The following is an 18,630-nucleotide window of genomic DNA, read 5'->3' as shown; positions in this document are numbered from 1 at the left end:
TGTCGTAAGTTTTCATAAACAGTGTAGTAAGTTTCATAAACAGTGTAGTACCGTTAAGTTTCATAAACAGTGAATAAAGTTTCATAAACAGTTTGTGTGAGGACGCGTGGTTCCGCACGTCAAATTTTTTTTTTAATATCAAAATTATGTCTTTCTATTAAAATTTAAATTCTTTTGTCCTTTCATTAAAATTTAAGGGTTTTTCATTAAACTTTAAGTTTGTTAAATTAAATAAAGTTATAACATGGTTTTTTATAAAAATAAACTTAATCCAAACCATTTTCATGAAAGTTTCCTAAATTCATTCCCTATGATTATCAAACTTTAAGTGATTCTTCAATCAACCCTCAAATGCTTTTCAACACAGAACCAAAGCTCGCCAGCTCAATCCAAAGCTTTCTTCAAATCAATCATCATACGATCCTGTAGTACGATTTTAGTTGATGAACATTATATATACTAAAACTTAGTTGATGATGGCACTGTTCAACAATAGTAAAAGGGCGGAAATTGTAAGAATATTTTAATATTCTAAAGTGGTCCATATGACACGGTCTATATAATATGTAGGGTTTAATGGATATTATTATTTGTATATAATCCTATTGGTCAAATTATGAGAAATGTTTCCTATCGAATTACTGTGATGGGTGGTAATTGATTATGAGCTTTAAATGGAAATGGGTCCTCTCTCTGTCTCACTTATATATATTGCATATACCCATCTAATATGTACTTGATAGAAAAAAATACGATTAGTGTTTTCACGTGCAAATAGAGGCAAGAGAGAGAACACCTATTTCCTCCGCCGCTGACAGAATCCGTTTGGGATCTCATAGCATTCGTTGTCATGGATGAAGGTACACTTGGTTGTTTAATGTATTTCCGCATTTTATTTGTATGTGAAAATCATGAGTTCGATGATCTTGGCTTAATTGTTTTAAGATTTACATGTGGTATTAGAGCCTGGTTGAGAGCTCTCATGATTTTCCATTTACGATTATGAACTTTAACTGAATCGACTTGATTAGGGTTTTATTTCGAAATAAATTATGATCTGCTGTGCTATTTTGAAATAACCTAATCGCTGTTTTGAAATGTGAATGTTCTTTATATATTGTAAATTGCAGTCATAAAGAATATTTTAATTATGATGCTGCTGCTTACTGTCAGCATAATTTTTAAATCTGCAATAACGGAATCGGTGGTTAATTAGGGTGCAATGTCTGCTGTTTTGAGGCAGACATGATTATATTTTATTTGCATGTATCGATTATGCATGTTGGGATTAAGAAATTGTAATCTTAGTTTTATTACAATTTTTTCCGAATTGCATATTTGGGTATGGAAATTATGATGCAATTTGGGCGATTCTTTTAGTTGGAATTAGTTAAAGTAATTTGAATACCTATGACTGATCATTACGATTATAAACGTCAATCATTTAATTTGTAATTCGTCTTACGAAATTATTTGTTAGTCACCAAAGTGGCCAAACTAGAAAGAACACATGGATTCAAATTAAATGATGATTAATCAATTACTCATGGTAGGATGATGCATATGAACAAACAAAACCTTATTATGTTTTAAAGGTTTGTACATGAGTAATATGTTTTTCATTTGTCATAAGTTCTTAAGGGTCACCCAAAGGTAGACTAATTGCTCATATGATTGATGATATGAATGTGGTGAGAATTGTATATTTCATTTTTATTTGTTCAGATATCCAAAGATAACGAAACCTGTCTTATTAGAGATGTACAATTATCACTAAGGTATTATGCATCGATGATTGTTTGTATTGTTGTAGTATCTACCCAAAGGAGAATATGATAATACACTTATTGTTATTACACGTGTTTTTATTACTCAAAGCATTAATATTGTGAGCACTTTTGAACTGCAGTGTCAGTGCTTGTTTCTCTTCATTCACTTGCTCTATCTATTCCCTCACTTAATGAAACAAATTTATCAGATTGGAGTGAGCAAGTTCAATTTCACCTTGGTGTCCTGGATCTTGATTTAGCACTCCGAACTGACAAACTTGTTGCTCTTACGAATACAAGCAGCATTGAGGAAAAATCTCTCTATAATGTCTGGGAGCGATTGAATAGATTGAGCATGATGTTTATGCGAATGACTATAGCAAGCAACATAAAGACTGGCCTTCCTCACGCTGAAATTGCTAAGGAATACTTGAAAAATATTGAGACTCGTTTCAAGACTGCTAACAAGTCTCTTGCTGGGACATTAATGGCTGAGCTTACCACCAAGAAATTTGATGGTATGCAAAGCATGCATGAGCATGTCCTTGAAATGACTAATATAGCATCAAAGCTAAAGACTCTTGGAATGAATGTGGATAACTCCTTTCTTGTTCAATTTATTTTTAACTCCTTGCCTCCTCAGTATGAACCATTTCAAATCAACTATAATGTTATTAAGGACAAATGCAATGTTAATGAATTGGCCACTAAACTCGTTCAAGAGAAGGGAAGGCTTAAACACCAAGGAGAACATTTCGTTCATTTAGTAAGTCAAGGAGTTGAAAGAAAATTTGGAAGAAAGCCTGGAAATGGCAAGAAAAGAGGATCACCCAAGGTGAATGGACCTGCTAATGCTACTCAGGCTCATGATAAGGAACATAAAAGTGATTTATGTCGCTTATGTAGGAAGCATGGGCATTATCAAAAGAATTGCCAGAAATTCAAAGAATTTTTTGAAAAGAAAGATTAGCCTTTAGCTTATGTAAGTTTCGAATCATATTTAACTGAAGTTCCTTATAATACTTGGTGGTTTGACTCTGGTGCTACGGATCATATTTCTAATTCGATGCAGAGATTCCTTACGATCCACACTTTAAATCCAAATTAAAATTTCATTTTCATGGGGAATCGAGTCAAAGCTCCAGTTGAAGCTATTGGAACCTTTCGTTTAATTTTGGATACTGGATATTGTTTGGATTTATTTCAGACACTTTATGTTCCTAGTTGTTCTAGAAATTTGGTTTCAGTTTCGAAGCTTGACCGTAATGGATTTTTTATTAAGTTTGGTAATGAATGTTTCAGTTTATATAAGAATACCTCTTTTGTTGGTTCTGGTATTCTAATAGGTGAGTTGTATAATTTAAAGCTCAATAATCGTTTTGCTGAAACACTTTTGACCTTGCATCATAATGTTGGAACTAAGCGTAGCCTAAACAATGAAAATTCTTCATTCTTGTGGCATAAACGACTGGGTCATATATCCAGAGAAAGGTTAGAAAGATTAGTAAAGAATGAGATTCTTCCGAACCTAGATTTTACTGATCTCGGTATGTGTGTGGATTGTATTAAGGGCAAACAAACCAAATACACCAAGAAAGGAGCCACAAGAAGTTCAGAGCTTCTTGAAATAATTCATACAGACATATGTGGACCTTTTGATGCTCCATCTTTTGGTGGAGAAAAATATTTTATCACCTTTATAGACGATTTTTCACGTTACGGCTATATTTATCTATTGAAAGAAAAATCTGAAGCCGTGAATGCCCTTCAGGTGTTCATTACTGAAGTTAAGAGATAGTTAGATAAAAAGGTAAAGATTGTCAGGTCGGATAGAGGTGGTGAATTTTATGGAAAATATGATGAATCAGGACAATGTCCTGGTACGCCAAAGCAGAATGGTGTTGCTGAAAGGCGTAATCGTACTCTTATGGAAAGAAGTTGGATTTTAGAACAATTAGTGGTTACTTTATTGGTTACCCAGAAAAATCCAAAGGATATAGGTTTTACTGTCATAATCATAGTACGCGAATTGTTGAAACTGGCAATGCCAGATTCATTGAAAGTGGTGAAATCAGTGGGAGTGAAAAACCTAAATAATTGGTCATTAATGAAGTTAGGGTGCAGATCCTTACACCTATAATTACTAAGCAAGTTGTTGTTCCTACACATGTTGAACCGTTAGACAATGTTGAACAACAAATTAATGACCATCTGTTCCAGAATGAGATTATCCCAAATGAAAATGTAGTGGAAGAACCACAAGAAATAGCATTAAGGGATCTCAAAAAGAACAGAAACGTGCTATTTCAGATGATTATGTGGTATATCTACAAGAGTCTGACATTGATATAGGAATAAATAAAGATCTGGTTTCGTTTTCACAAGCCGTTAACTGTATTGGTTCTAGTAAATGGATTGATGCCATGAATGATGAGTTAAAATCAATGGACAAAAATGAAGTCCGAGATCTCGTTGAATTGCCTAAAGGTTGTAAGAGAGTTGGGTGTAAGTGGGTTTTTAAGACCAAATGCGACTCTAATGGCAATATAGAACGATATAAAGCCAGATTGGTGGCCAAAGGTTTTACTTAGAAAGAAAGTGTTGATTACAAAGAGACTTTCTCACTAGTTTCAAAGAAAGACTCTTTTAGAATCATTATGGCATTAATAGCTCATTATGATTTAGAGTTATATCAAATGGGTGTGAAAACAACATTCTTAAATGGGAGTTTGTAAGAAGAAGTCTACATGGATCAACTTGAAAGCTTTGCATGAAAGGGAAAGGAACATATGGTCTGTAAACTAAAGAAGTCAATATACGGACTTAAACAAGCTTCACGACAATGGTATCTTAAGTTTGATAATATCATTGTATCATTCGGTTTTAAAGCAAACATCGCTGATCGATGTACATATCTGAAGGTCAGTGGGAGCAAGTTTATCTTTCTAATTCTGTATGTTGATGACATTTTGCTTGCTAGTAGTGATCTTGGTCTATTACATGAGACCAAGTAGTTTCTCTCAGAGAACTTTGAAATGAAAGATATGGGTGAGGCGGCCTATGTGATAGGAATTGAAATATTCCGAGATAGATCACATGGAGTGTTAGGCCTGTCTCAGAAAGCATATATTGGGAGAGTTCTAAAGAGATTCGGTATGGAAAAATGTTCATCCAGTGTTGCTCCAATTCAGAAAGGGGATAAATTTAGCCTTATGCAATACCCACAAAATGAATTAGAGCATGCATAAATGGAAAGTATTCCTTATGCATTTGTTGTAGGAAGTCTGATGTATGCACAAACTTGTACCATACCAGACATCAGTTTTGCAATTAGGATGTTAGGTAGATACCAAAGCAACCTAAGAATGGATCACTGGAAAGCTGCAAAGAAAGTGATGCGGTATTTGCAAGGAACGAAAGACTATATGCTCACATATAGAAAATCTAATAACCTAGAAGTTATTGGTTATTTAGATTCAGATTTTGCTGGATGTATTGATAGCAGAAGATCAACTCTTGGTTACTTGTTTCCCTTAGCTGGAGAAGCAATTTCCTGGAAGAGTGCAAAGCAAGATGCTATTGCTATATCCACCATGGAAGCTAAATTTATAGCATGCTTTGAGGCTACAAATCATGGATTATGGTTATGGAATTTTATCTCAAGGCTTGGCGTCATTGATTCCATTGCTAAGCCGTTGAGAATTTTTTGTGACAATGTTGTCGCTGTCTTCTTCTCCAAGAATGACAAGTATTCTAATAATGCTAAACACATGGATATAAAATACTTGACTCTTAAGGAGGAGGTTTAGAAACAAAAAGTGTTTATTGAGCACATAAGCACAATGCTTATGATTGCAGATTCCTTGACAAAGGGACTGGGGCCGAAGGCATTTAATGATCATGTTGAAAGAATGGGTCTTGGTCGTAGTCCATGATGATTGTCATTTTTTAATTTTTTTTATGAGAATTTGTTTAATGATAATATTGTGCTTGACACTCTGAGCTCGATAATTGAACATGTTTCTGGTGTTTCCTGTTTTCCATTATATGTATACATTTATGAGATTGGATGAATGATAACAGGAATGTCTCTGACAAAGACATTATCGGACCTATATATGTGTTTCTCACAAACAAACTGTTTTAGGTAATTTCTAGTGTTGTGGTACATGGAAGGGACTATGTCGCTTGTTGATGTACAACCGCCATGACTCGCACTAGTGAATTACTGTGATGGGTGGTAATTGATTATGGGTTTTAAATGGAAACAGGTCCTCTCTCTGCCTCACTTATATATATTGCATATACCCATCTAATATGCACTTGATAGAAAAAACACGATTAGGGTTTTCACGTGCAAATAGAGGCAAGAGAGAGAACACCTATTTCCTCCGTTGCTGACAGAATCCGTTTGGGATCTCATAGTGTTCGTTGTCATGGATGAAGGTACGCTTGGTTGTTTAATGTATTTCCACATTTTATTTGTATGTGAAAATCATGAAGTTCGATGATCTTGGCTTAATTATTTTGAGATTTACAAAAATGCCCTCAATTAGCTCTCTTTTTCCCGTTCTTTTCCCTCATTGTACAGCTAAATGGAAAACTTGCCCTAGAGATCCACCCGTCAGTCTGCTTCAAGCTATTGCATTTGGTTCCAGACTGCTATACACGTGTTGCTCATCAGGAAGGAAAGACGGATGGAAAAGCGGAGCTTTCTCTCAAGCATGGAAGAGGTTCGTCTCTATCTCTCTCTCTCTCTCTCTCTTTCTCTCACCCTTATCTCGCTCTCAAACCTCGACTTCTTTTTTTCACTTTTTGCAAACGATTGTTTCTTCAATACTTTCACTCTGAAACTACAAACCATAACGTCCTATCGCTGAAAATAGTGAATCTGGTGTCGATTCAAAGAAAAACTTATGAAATATCTTCAAGAGGGAACAATCTTTCCAAAGTTAATGACTTTCCTGCTTATGAAATATTGTTCCTTAAGCTCATTAAGTTTTACCGCAGAAAGTCACTTTCAAAAAGTGAGTATACTTTCTTCTTATCTATCTTATATTTTGGCCATTTCCATCAATCAGTAACTATGTTTTATGGCCGACAGCTTCAATACTCTTGATTCCCATGTCTGACTTGAATCCTATAAAATTGGCCATTGGGAATGACAAGTCGTTTCATTGTTGTACTTTTACCCTTTTTGGTTGTATCATGTGAATTAAGTATTGCTTTGGTATATATATTTTGTCAGAAATACACTTTGAAGAGCTTAGATTCTTAAAAGGTTTGATATTAAAATGACATCAATATGCATAATGAATTATTCGAGAGGTCTCAATTGAGTTTTATCGATATTAATAACAAAAAACCCTGATACTTTAGTATAACTAGCGACAATGAACGGTTCAATATTAAACTGTTCAAATGGACATGCATTTGCTTTTTTTTTTTTTTTTTTTTTTGTGAGATGTAAGAATCAAAGAACTTAGCGAAGAAGGCTTTGGTGTATTTAACACAATACGTTGAAATGAAGGAAAGCTTATTTATTGATATCCCCGATAAGCTACAAATATGTACATATACATGAGTCAAAATAAGCACACAAGAGGGAGCCTTCACAAAGGTTGCTTAGGAGAAGTCTCAACAGTCGGTAGAGCCCCAGAAAGAGAAGGCACCGGAGGGGGATCATTTGGAGCCTCAGTACTGGACAGAACCCTAGAAGGAGGAGGCATCAGAGGTTGATCATTTGGAGCTTCATTACGCGGTACAGCCCCAGAAGACGAAGGCAATAAATGCCTTTGGAACAAACCCACAAATCTCTGATGATCAAGTAAAACCTGACCATCAGTTTCTTTCATCTGGTCAAGCTTCCTCTTCATGTTTGTAGCATAGTCATGTGCGAGCCGGTGCAACTGTTTATTCTCATGCTTGAGCCCTCTAATCTCCTGTTTGAGACTCATCACTTCAGCCGCCAATGATTCAACTTGGCGGGTTCGAGCAAATAGGCGTTGGGCCATATTAGACACAGAACCTGCACACTGAACACTGAGAGCCAGCGAATCCTTAACAGCTAACTCATCAGACCGTTTGGAAAGTAGTCTGTTATCTTTGGGAGTGAGAAGGTTCCTGGCCACCACCGCAGCGGTCATATCATTCTTCATCACGGAATCCCCAACGGTAAGAGGACCAGTAGGGGAGACGAAGGATAGGCGCCATATGTTGTCTAGAGAAGGCGGGGCTGCCTCTTCAACAAGGTTCAAGTCAAAACGACGGTCGGAGGGGCCAGACATTTTCAAAGGTGTTGAAGAGAGAAGAGGTCGGACAAATCAAGATCTTAGAAGTGCAAGAATGAAGCTTCTACTGGTGGAGATTCAAGTGTGCTTTGGAACTTAATGCCAGCCCCTATAAAAATCTGCACTCGACGAAGCTTCAGAAATCGAAGAGGCGCCTGCTCAGAAATCGAAGAGGCGTTTGCTTTCTCAAAAGCTGGGCTGCTTAGAGATCACGAGGGTTGATCTCAGAAATCGAAGAGGCGTTTGCTTTCTCAAAAGTTGGGCTGCTCAAAGACCACGAAGGCCGATCTCAAAAATCGAAGAGGCGCTCGCTTTCTCAAAAGCTGGGCTCCCCAGAGACCACGAGGGCCGATCTCAGAAATCGAAGAGGCACCTACTTTTCCAGCCTTTTCCAGCCTTGTCAGCACCTGTCACACGCACACTCAGTTTTGCGGAAATTATGGGCATTCTGTCAAAGACTTCTGGGGAAGTAGAAAACACATGAATCTTACTGTTCAATCACCCACTTCTCACACGCAACAATAGCTCATGGGTACCACAGATAACTTTGCCAAAGTTCTCTGCCAAAGTTGAGCACGTGAAGCTTGCAGCTCCCACTACATCGCTCTGACCAAGAAGGGTAAAAGAATAGCAAAGAAACAGCACTAACAAAGTTTAGACCCATAAATTTTGAAGGTCTAGCTACCATATTATTACCCACAAGGGTAAAGGAACAGTACCACTGCTGGATAATTGGAAAGTCCCTGTGTGTCAACCTCTGTGCTTCGTGGCAAGGTAGACTAGCAAACATGCCCAACCTTTACTCACATTCGAGAAAACACTCCCAATAAGATTGCTTGCTCCAAAATCGAAGAGGCACCGTCCTCCGAATCTCGAGAGCCAGACTCCCAACATGACTACTTTCTTAAAAATCGAAGAGAGGGTAAAGGAACAGTACCATTGCTGGATAATTGGAAAGTCCCTGTGTGTCAACCTCTGTGCTTCGTGGCAAGGTAGACTAGCAAACATGCCAAACCTTTACTCACATTCGAGAAAACACTCCCAACAAGATTGCTTGCTCCAAAATCGAAGAGGCACCGCCCTCCGAATCTCGAGAGCCAGACTCCCAACATGATTACTTTCTCAAAAATCGAAGAGACACTGCTCCCCGAATCTCGAGAGCCAGACCCCCAGCATGATTGCTTTCTCAAAAATCGATGAGGCATCGTTCTCCGAATCAATCGAAGAGGCGCTCGCTTTCTCAAAAGCTGGGCTGCTCAGAGACCACGAGGGCCGATCTCAGAAATCGAAGAGGCACCTACTTTTCTAGCCTTGTCAGCACCTGTCACACGCACACTCAGCTTTGCAGAAATTATGGGCATTCTGTCGAAGACTTCTGGTGAAGTAGAAAGCACATGAATCTTACTGTTCAATCACCCACTTCCCACACGCAACAATAGCTCATGGGTACCACAAATAACTTTGCCAAAGTTCTCTGCCAAAGTTGAGCACGTGAAGCTTGCAGCTCCCACTACATCGCTCTGACCAAGAAAGGTAAAAGAATAGCAAAGAAACAGCACTAACAAAAGTTTAGACACATAAATTTTGAAGGTCTAGCTACCATATTATTACCCACAACTGTAAAGGAACAGTACCACTGCTGGATAATTGGAAAGTCCCTGTGTGTCAACCTCTGTGCTTCGTGGCAAGGTAGACTAGCAAACATGCCCAACCTTTACTCACATTCGAGAAAACACTCCCAATAAGATTGCTTGCTCCAAAATCGAAGAGGCACCGTCCTCCGAATCTCGAGAGCCAGACTCCCAACATGACTACTTTCTCAAAATCGAAGAGAGGGTAAAGGAACAGTACCATTGCTGGATAATTGGAAAGTCCCTGTGTGTCAACCTTTGTGCTTCGTGGCAAGGTAGACTAGCAAACATGCCCAACCTTTACTCACATTCGAGACAACACTCCCAACAAGATTGCTTGCTCCAAAATCGAAGAGGCACCGCCCTCCGAATCTCGAGAGCCAGACTCCCAACATGATTACTTCCTCAAAAATCGAAGAGACACTGCTCTCCGAATCTCGAGAGTCATACCCCCAGCATGATTGCTTTCTCAAAAATCGAAGAGGCATCGTTCTCCGAATCTCGAGAGCCAGATACCACAGACCACTTTTTCAAAGTGCTCTGACAGAGTTAAAACATGTGAAACTGGCAGCTCCCACTACCGTGCTATGACCAAGCAGGGTAAAGGAATAGCATTACTACTTGTTGTTAGGGAGACTCCTATATATGTCGACCTCCATCCCCAACGGACAGGCAGACCTGCAAAAATGCTCAACCCTTCATCATATCTGAGAGGGCACTCCCAACGAAGCCTTTCGAAATATTCAGCTTTCTTTCCCCCCCGATAATACCTCTGCAAACAAGCTATACTAGAGCAAGAATATCTCATATCATCAGGGTTAAAAGCAAGAGTATCCCATATCATGCTTTTTCCCTGTCTTTTCTTTTGGCCTTGTTTTTACCTGCAAGACAAGGAGAAAGAGAGCAATCAGTCAGCACTTGGAATCAAGCTTCCAGCCAGGAACTGACTGCCTGGAACCCCTTACCTGATTACTTACCTGGCATTGCTCTCGAGTACTCATCTTCAACATCTTATGTTTCCAGGGAAGATTCCGCATCTGCTTGAGGAACAGATAGGGCAAGTGCGAAGGATACAAGGAAGCATGTGGAGACAAGCGTAACAGCACACGTGCCGATACATTCATTACTCTGTCAAAAGCAAAAGTATCCCATATCAGCAGGGTGGAACGTACTCTAGATTTGATGGACTTGTTTTGACCCTCAAATTCTTCAGTCGGCCTTATACTCTGGAGGAAACCAGAAAACCCTCCAGCTCAGTTCAAGAATAAGCCTGTGGAAAGTTACTTCTTCAAAAGCAAAAGTATCTCATATCATCTCTTCTCATTTTTCTTCTCTTTATCCTTCATGCTGCTGCAAGATGGGGAGAAGGTGAACAATCAGTCGGAGCTCTGATTGCTTACCTTGTCTGTCACCTCTTTCAGCAGACCCCCGAGCTCGGCGACTTGGGGGACTCCTACTACATGGTTTGTATCGCGCTTGACCAAGCCTGAAACTACAAGTAAGCTTCAAGTGAAATTGATACATTACCTTGTGCATCTCCACCAGTTAAAGATACCACCCCTGGATGGAGGAAGAGTACTTCCAGAGAAGATGCCACATCTACCTATGAGACAGATAAGGCAAGTCAAGACGACACCACACTCCGATACTTAGAAGTTTCGTGATTACGAGATCATTCTCCCACAATATTTCCTAATGTCATTTGTACTAAATCATTCACTTGTACTCACTAAATGAGAGCTTGAACCTATGTACTTGTGTAAACCCTTCACAATTAATGAGAACTCTTCTATTCCGTGGACGTAGCCAATCTGGGTGAACCACGTACATCTTGTGTTTGCTTTCCTATCTCTATCCATTTATATACTTATCCACACTAATGACCGGAGCAATCTAGCGAAGCTCACAAAAAGCGATCGTTTTCGCTACCTAGGATCTATCTTGCAAGAGAACGGAGAATTAGATGGAGATCTCAACCATAGAATACGAGCTGGATGGAAAGAGTGCATCCGGCGTGTTGTGTGACCGTCGTAGGCCACTGAAGCTCAATGGAAAATTTTATAGGACGGCAATAAGGCTAGCGATGTTGTATGGCACAGAATGTTGGGTGGTAAAGCATCAACACGTACACAAAATGGGTGTAGCGGAGATGAGGATGCTTCGTGGGATGTGTGGGCACACGAGAAAGGATAAGATTGGGAATGAGGATATCCGAGGTAAAGTAGGAGTAGCCGAAATTGTAGGAAATATGAGAGAAAATCGGTTCCGGTGATTTTGAACATGTGCAAAGAAGGCCGACTGACGCTCCGGTTCGAAGATGTGACTACGGGACAGAGGTTCAGGGCCGAAGGGGTAGAGGAAGACCTAGGACAACTTTGGAAGAGACTCTAAGAAAAGACGTAGAGTACTTGGATCTAACGGAGGACATGACACAAAACCGAGCGCAATGGCGTTCTAGGATTCATATAGCCGACCCCACTTAGTGGGAAAAGGCTTTGTTGTTGTTGTTGTTGTTGTTGTGAGATGTAAGAAATTGAGATTTTTTATTTTTAATTTTTTATCATTCTGGAGTGGGAGGGGTATTGTCATATATAAGAGAATTAGTAATTTTAATCAATTTGATAAATTAAGAATACAGAGGTAGTATGTTAATAAATTGGTTAATGGGTTTTCAATTCCATGTTATTATTGGCTCTAACGCTTTTGTTTGACTTACGTGTATGGTAGAATTGATATGTTCTATGTATGTGAGCTTGCTTAAAATATAGCTAGGAAACATCTTTCCTTTTTATGGAATAATCTGAAGTATAGCTAGGAAACATCTTTCCTTTTTTATTTGGGCAAACATTTATGTCCTACACCATTAACTTTCTTTAAAGCTTGCTCTGGATTTTATAGGTTCTTTTTAAAGTTTGGCACTAAATTGCTTTTCTTTTCTTGGGGTGCAAGGAAACGGAGGAATAGGAAGAATCAAATTCTGGATTTATCAAACATTTTGTAGATCTTCCATGCATTTTGCGGTTGGAATCTTTTGGTAAATACTTAACCTTTTAATCAAAGCTTATATATGCCAATCGGTTTTGTAAGTAGCACCAAATAATTAATTGCTTTTTTCTTGGTAAGTACCAAAATGTTTACACTTTTAGCTTAATAGAAAATGATAAATTGAGACAAACTTGGAACCTAATAATCAATAATCAATATTAGCAAACCATAAACTTATTTCGTGACTATCACGATATTGTTTCAATATTCTACTTTTGCTTGCAATTTTGTTCTCTCTAGGATATTAAAATGCAGTTTTGGTTTTCAAGTTTCACCGCCAAATACCTACTGTTTGATTGATCTCTCTGTGAGATTGGATATATGATTTAAAATTCTATTAATTAATGTTAATTGTGATTCAAAAAACAGACTATGCTTTACCTGATCAAAAAACAGAAACTGCATGTGTGTATTATGAGAGGAAGCGGAGAGCAATCTATCTCAGTTTTGGAATGTACTGGAATCAAAGAAGCTAACTCAAGGTGCTAACTTTGAATTTTCCTGAAATATCTCCTCTCTTTTTTTTATTAATTATTTTAGACATAGGAAATCTCCATGTTTTATCTAGTAGTTGAAAATATAAATTTGGGACTTCTTCCATTTAGTTATTTGGGAGTTTGAATTTATAAATGTAGATTTGTGTTTGTTTGCCCAGCTGCTATTTCAAAGTTGGAGGAGGCATTGTGGATTAATAATAGGAAATATGATGCTCTGTGGTGCTGGGAAATGCTTAAACTGCTTGCTCATTTTGCACTCCGTACTAGAATGAGGCAAAGGTTCCAAAAGGTGTTGCAGTGCTTCCTAAAGGCTTTCAATGAGGTACTTCCACTTACAAATCTCAAAGAAACTATATTATTTTTTAATTTTCTATGTGTAATAAGGAGGGTTGTGAGATTGACTGCATAATTTGTAATTTGGGCTTAGTGACTTATAAAATTGCAATTTCAAAGATCTTAAATTACAGCTTAATTATCCATTTTTGAAATTCCTATGCACAATAATTGGTAAATGTAATGCTATTAGAAAATTGTTATTACTGTGATTGTGCAGTGCTTACTGTGTATTTGCTTTAGCTTAATTATTTTAAATTAGGGGTGGTTGAAAGTTGGAATTTTATTCATGCAGTTTGTGCAGAGAAGAGTATCTCATTACAAGGAACTCAATCCAATAGAACATTTACTACTCTTAAAAGCATTTTGTGAACTCCAAGCTCAAGTCAATCCTTAATTTTCATCTACTTTTTATTTCTCTATGTCTAGGTGATATACATGGTTTGTAACCATTAAGTCACCCAACTTTATATTTACGATCGTGTTTCTGATTGTTGATGTCAATTAAAATACTATTATTCAGGTTATTAGATTTTATGCTATATGTTAACATATTCATTTTAATAATTACCACTTGCTTTGATGCGTAGAAAATGCTAATTCTATGACAAGAAAATAATCTTATTTTCTGTTTAATAAAACTCATAATTAGATAAACTGTTTAAAGAGAATGATACATAATTATTCATGCAATTTGTAATCCTGCAGCAATGCGCAGGCATTACTAGCTAATTCCAACTAAATTTCTGCTCTTCGAGGCCTAATGTCTTCGTATTTTCATGTGTATTTCCTTTAAGTTCATTTAGTTATGTAATATGGCCTATAGGTTTCGTATTTCTTCCCAAGTATTGTAATGGTATTTCAGTTATGAAATGATGAAAATCAGTTTTTTTTTTTTTTTTTTATTCATTTCTTTCTCTTTACTTCAGTTTTAGGCATGGTCTAAAATATATATAATATCCCAATATTTCCATCGAAATATCTGTGTTTTTGGACTACCGATATTTCCGATATCATCGATATTTTAGACCTTACTAAGTCACTCATGTATCTTACCATGCAATGTATAAAGTGTAAAATATTGTACTAATTCATTATATATAAATGATTATGGTGTGTTTAAACTTCTTTCATTAATTACTACATATTTTCTACACTCACAATGTTTGCCAGCTCGCTATATAATCAACTTAAATTAGTTATATTTATCATGCAATGCATTTCCTTCCAATTTTTTGTGATAAACTAATAGATAATTGACTAAATAAACATCCTGCAAAGTTTCAATAAAAATTTCCAAGTTTTTCTTACAATTTTCATGGTTTTTATTCAATTTGTATCGATATCGATAATATCCCGATATTTCCGTGTTTTTGGACTACCGATATTTCCGATATCATCAATATTTTATACCTTGGTTTTAGGCAATCACAACACACAGTATCCAAAGTTCTCGCTCTTCGAGGCATAAAAAGAAATCTAACCGAACTAGCATTCCATTCGGTATTCAATTGTTTAGTTAAGAAATCAAATTTAGTGACAAACATTGTATGTCAGCAACCTCCAATAATGGGACACCTGTACTCATACTTTATCTCAAGCTTCCTAATACCGAAATAAACACTCCATGCAAATCACGTATTGACATCAATCAGACTTTCTTTGATTTATGGCAAAAACAAACCCAATCAAGCAACATGTTAGTTATGAACTTCAAAATCAATAATCTTTTTGGAGCACCAACTCATATTCCGAACTTTTGAATCATAATCCGAACTTTAGATTGATTTTAGTGAACTCAATCTAAATGTTATTTATCTCTAACAATTAAACAACTATTATGTCATGTCACCCCAATTAGTACGTAGTAAGAAGTGTTGGATAATTATGTAGCATTCATTTTGTAAATATACTGAATCAACCAAAACTTAACAAATTGGATTGGATGAACCTAAGCTATATAAGGATTGGACCTAAGCTTAACTATAATAAGGGGGCTCTTTTAAAAGTGGGACTCTCCATAGACTCTCTGCAACCTTACAGTTTAACGGTATTTTTCATGCCAACATAATAAAACATTGTGCCAAAAACATGAGGTGGCAAAGAGTACGACTTTTGAGAGAGTCCTTGAGCATTTCTTTGATACAATAATAATAAATATAACCATGTTCCAACTAATAACATCATTTTTTAATATAAACGATATTTCTACTCTAAGCTGACCAAGGTGAAGGGGGAGGGGGAGGGGGATGGTCAAACTTGGGACATAGTGGGTTGAAGAGAAAAACCCTAACCTCACCATGACAATCGACCACTTGCCTAACATCGTTTTTCAGTAGACATTTGTTTGTGAGTTGTTATGAACACTCCATGAAGATCATCTTGGACTTCTAATTTATTTAGACATTAAATTTTTTTTGTCATAGTGTAGAATGACAATTTTAGAGTGCCAATAATAGCACCCAAAATACTAGCAGAAAAAAATTTGTACAAGGAGTACAATACATTTTTGTTAACTACATTGAAATGTTTGGGAATTAAAGAGAAAATTAAGAAGAAACAATGAACAGAAGGATGAACACAGAGGTTGTAGAGAGAGAAATATGATTTGTATTGACTGAAAGAATGAAGATTACACACTTTGTTTTTATACTAGTAAACCTAACGACTCTAACCAAATACTAACAAATTTGCTAAATATATTTCTAATTGTATTGCTGACTTGTACCCTTAATACTCCCCCTCAATCTCAACTGGGGAAACCCAGTTTGAGATTGGAAGAACATACCTACAATCACTGCTATGAAACCAGAAAACAGAATACAGAGTTGAACCATCTACAATCTTGCAATCCTTATTCATCAACCTCAGATTCATTCCATGTCATAATATCTTCATTTATATCACCTTGTTTCATATGAAAACCATTCTCATCCGAGTTATTGAGCAAGTGATCTTACTGTTGTAAACACCTTCCAACTTGATTATGATGCACATAAAGACTAGTGACTGAAAGTTGCTGAGATAATAGCAGAGCTAAATCGCTATCTTAAATATGGGAAACAAAGCTGAGAATCATGACTGGAAGTTCCGCTCGCTGATAACACTTGTTGCTTCTATTCCCATTCAGTTGAAGCCAAAGCCAAGAATTGATTAAACTCTGACGACTGTTGGTGGAAGCTTAACAGCCCTTCCTGGAATTTCAGATATGATTGATGATACCGTGGAATCCATTGTCATAGACATGCTCCAGTGGCCACATAGGATTGTTGTTCCAAATGGTGGTGTGCCTGTTGATACAAGTGAAGTTGTTGTATACATTCGTCCACTGTTCAAGGTTAAGACCAAGGTTATAAATAACAATCTGAATCCTGTTTGGGACCAAACATTCGAGTTGATTGCAAAAGACACTGATGTCTACACCTTTGTAGCTACTGCAAACCAAATTACACCCCTTGCATATACAATCTTCCCATCCAAAAAATCCAATATTCCTTTGCCTCTCGCAGGAGCTTCAATCAAAGAACAGCCTCTTATAAAGTTGTAACACATCCTCATGCCGGTTATCACAATTTCTTGCAGGATTAACCTTTGTGGGATTTACCGTCAACAATCTCATTCAACCTGGCTTCGGCCTTTAATATTTACAAAAACAGAAAATTAACAAACTATAGTGTGGCATCGACCTTAACTATAGCACCACGGGATCACCCTTTGTGGATTTTACCAAAAAACTTCTTTGAACAATGACATCGACCTTCACAATTTCAACAACAGAAAATCAACATCTATGTAGATTACCCTTCATGGGATTTACCTACTCACATCATGGAATTACCCTTCGTGGGATTTACCGTTAACAACTTCTTCTACCTTTCTTGGGTTTTACCTATTCACATCATGGAATTACCCTTCGTGGGATTTACCGTTAACAACATCTTCAAGCACTTCATCATATAACCGGACTTATAATAGATACATGCTAACAATTGAGCTGGTTAGACTCGACATTATAGGCTATGATAAGGAAATATATTGCACAAACTCCTCAATAAGCACTTGAACAATCTTTTCAGACATTACACTTCTCATTTTGGCATAAACCATAATCTAAACAACCATAAACTTGTACATGCCAGAATGCAAGAATTCACACTCATTTCTCCAAATATATCAAGAGTTGCAGAATATCAGTGAAGCAGAGAGACAAAAATTGGACATCATACATATTGCACAATACATGATTATGAAACACTTAGCAAATCAAATGGAGGCCATCACAAACACTAATCTTGACACAAATGTCACAAACAACTGGAAGAATCCAGAAAAGATTCACAAGAAAGATGACTTTGAGCTCTTTAATACTCAACATATCAACTGAATGACTTCATGCCCATAACAACAAACTAATTGATTCACATAATACTGAAAGAATCATAGTAAGAAATTCAGAAGAAGTGGCTGATAAACTTAACCTTCACATGAAAATTTTGAGTTGGGCATTTCGGCAAACGATGAAAAGAAGCCCCCCGATAGGCCTGACGGAGAACAACTTACCACCTACCTCTCTACCGACAACCCCTGCCTCGATCTGATAGAGCTCAGGGATAAAGCGGTGCAAAAAACTAGAAGCAAAGGAAAAGGAAAATAACTATAACATTAGATTTTCATTCATGCCTTTCCCAAATGGAGAAAGAAGGTTTAAATAGAACCCTAAAGGCAAGTGCACCAGATTGGAACACATCACCATATTCTTTACCGTTGGATAATACCAACTCCTACTAGGATAAAACAAAAGCATTCATAAAGGACAGCTGCCACATATTTTTGTATCGTAACATTCCTGCCCCCTAAGAAAGAGCTTGTCCTCAAGCTTTGAAATCAGGGAAGCAGTCAAGAATGGCATCAGCATCCTCCCAAGTGGCATCGTGTTCTGGTAAGCCCATCCATTTGATCGGCCAGCGTGTAACCGCGTGATCCCCGCGCTTGAAGAGGCCTAGCTGCAGAACAGATTTTGGTGTCCAAGCCACCAAGCCAATGTCCGATAGAGGGGGAAGGGTGG

General features: G+C 37.3%; 1 protein-coding gene across 2 annotated transcripts; it reads left to right on the top strand.

The window, feature by feature from the left end:
* The first annotated feature begins 765 nt into the window (after positions 1–765).
* Positions 766–14,092, top strand: LOC126596264 (uncharacterized). Of its 2 annotated transcripts, XR_007613933.1 has the most exons (5): positions 766–860; positions 12,640–12,724; positions 13,132–13,217; positions 13,391–13,554; positions 13,861–14,092. XR_007613933.1 is itself a non-coding variant. In XM_050262786.1 (2 exons), exons 1-2 carry the CDS (start codon positions 851–853, stop codon positions 2,737–2,739), a joined length of 771 nt encoding a protein of 256 aa, XP_050118743.1. In that variant the 5' UTR covers positions 766–850; the 3' UTR covers positions 2,740–2,842. The 2 variants fall into 2 exon arrangements, 1 of the variants encoding a protein (XP_050118743.1); XM_050262786.1 differs by lacking the exons at positions 12,640–12,724; positions 13,132–13,217; positions 13,391–13,554; positions 13,861–14,092 and adding an exon at positions 1,979–2,842.
* Positions 14,093–18,630: the final 4,538 nt, after the last annotated feature.

This window comes from Malus sylvestris, chromosome 13, assembly GCF_916048215.2.
Source record: "Malus sylvestris chromosome 13, drMalSylv7.2, whole genome shotgun sequence".
Lineage (NCBI taxonomy): Eukaryota > Viridiplantae > Streptophyta > Magnoliopsida > Rosales > Rosaceae > Malus > Malus sylvestris.
The sequence above is the reverse complement of the archived record's forward strand: the minus strand, read 5'-3'. Positions and strand labels throughout refer to the sequence as shown.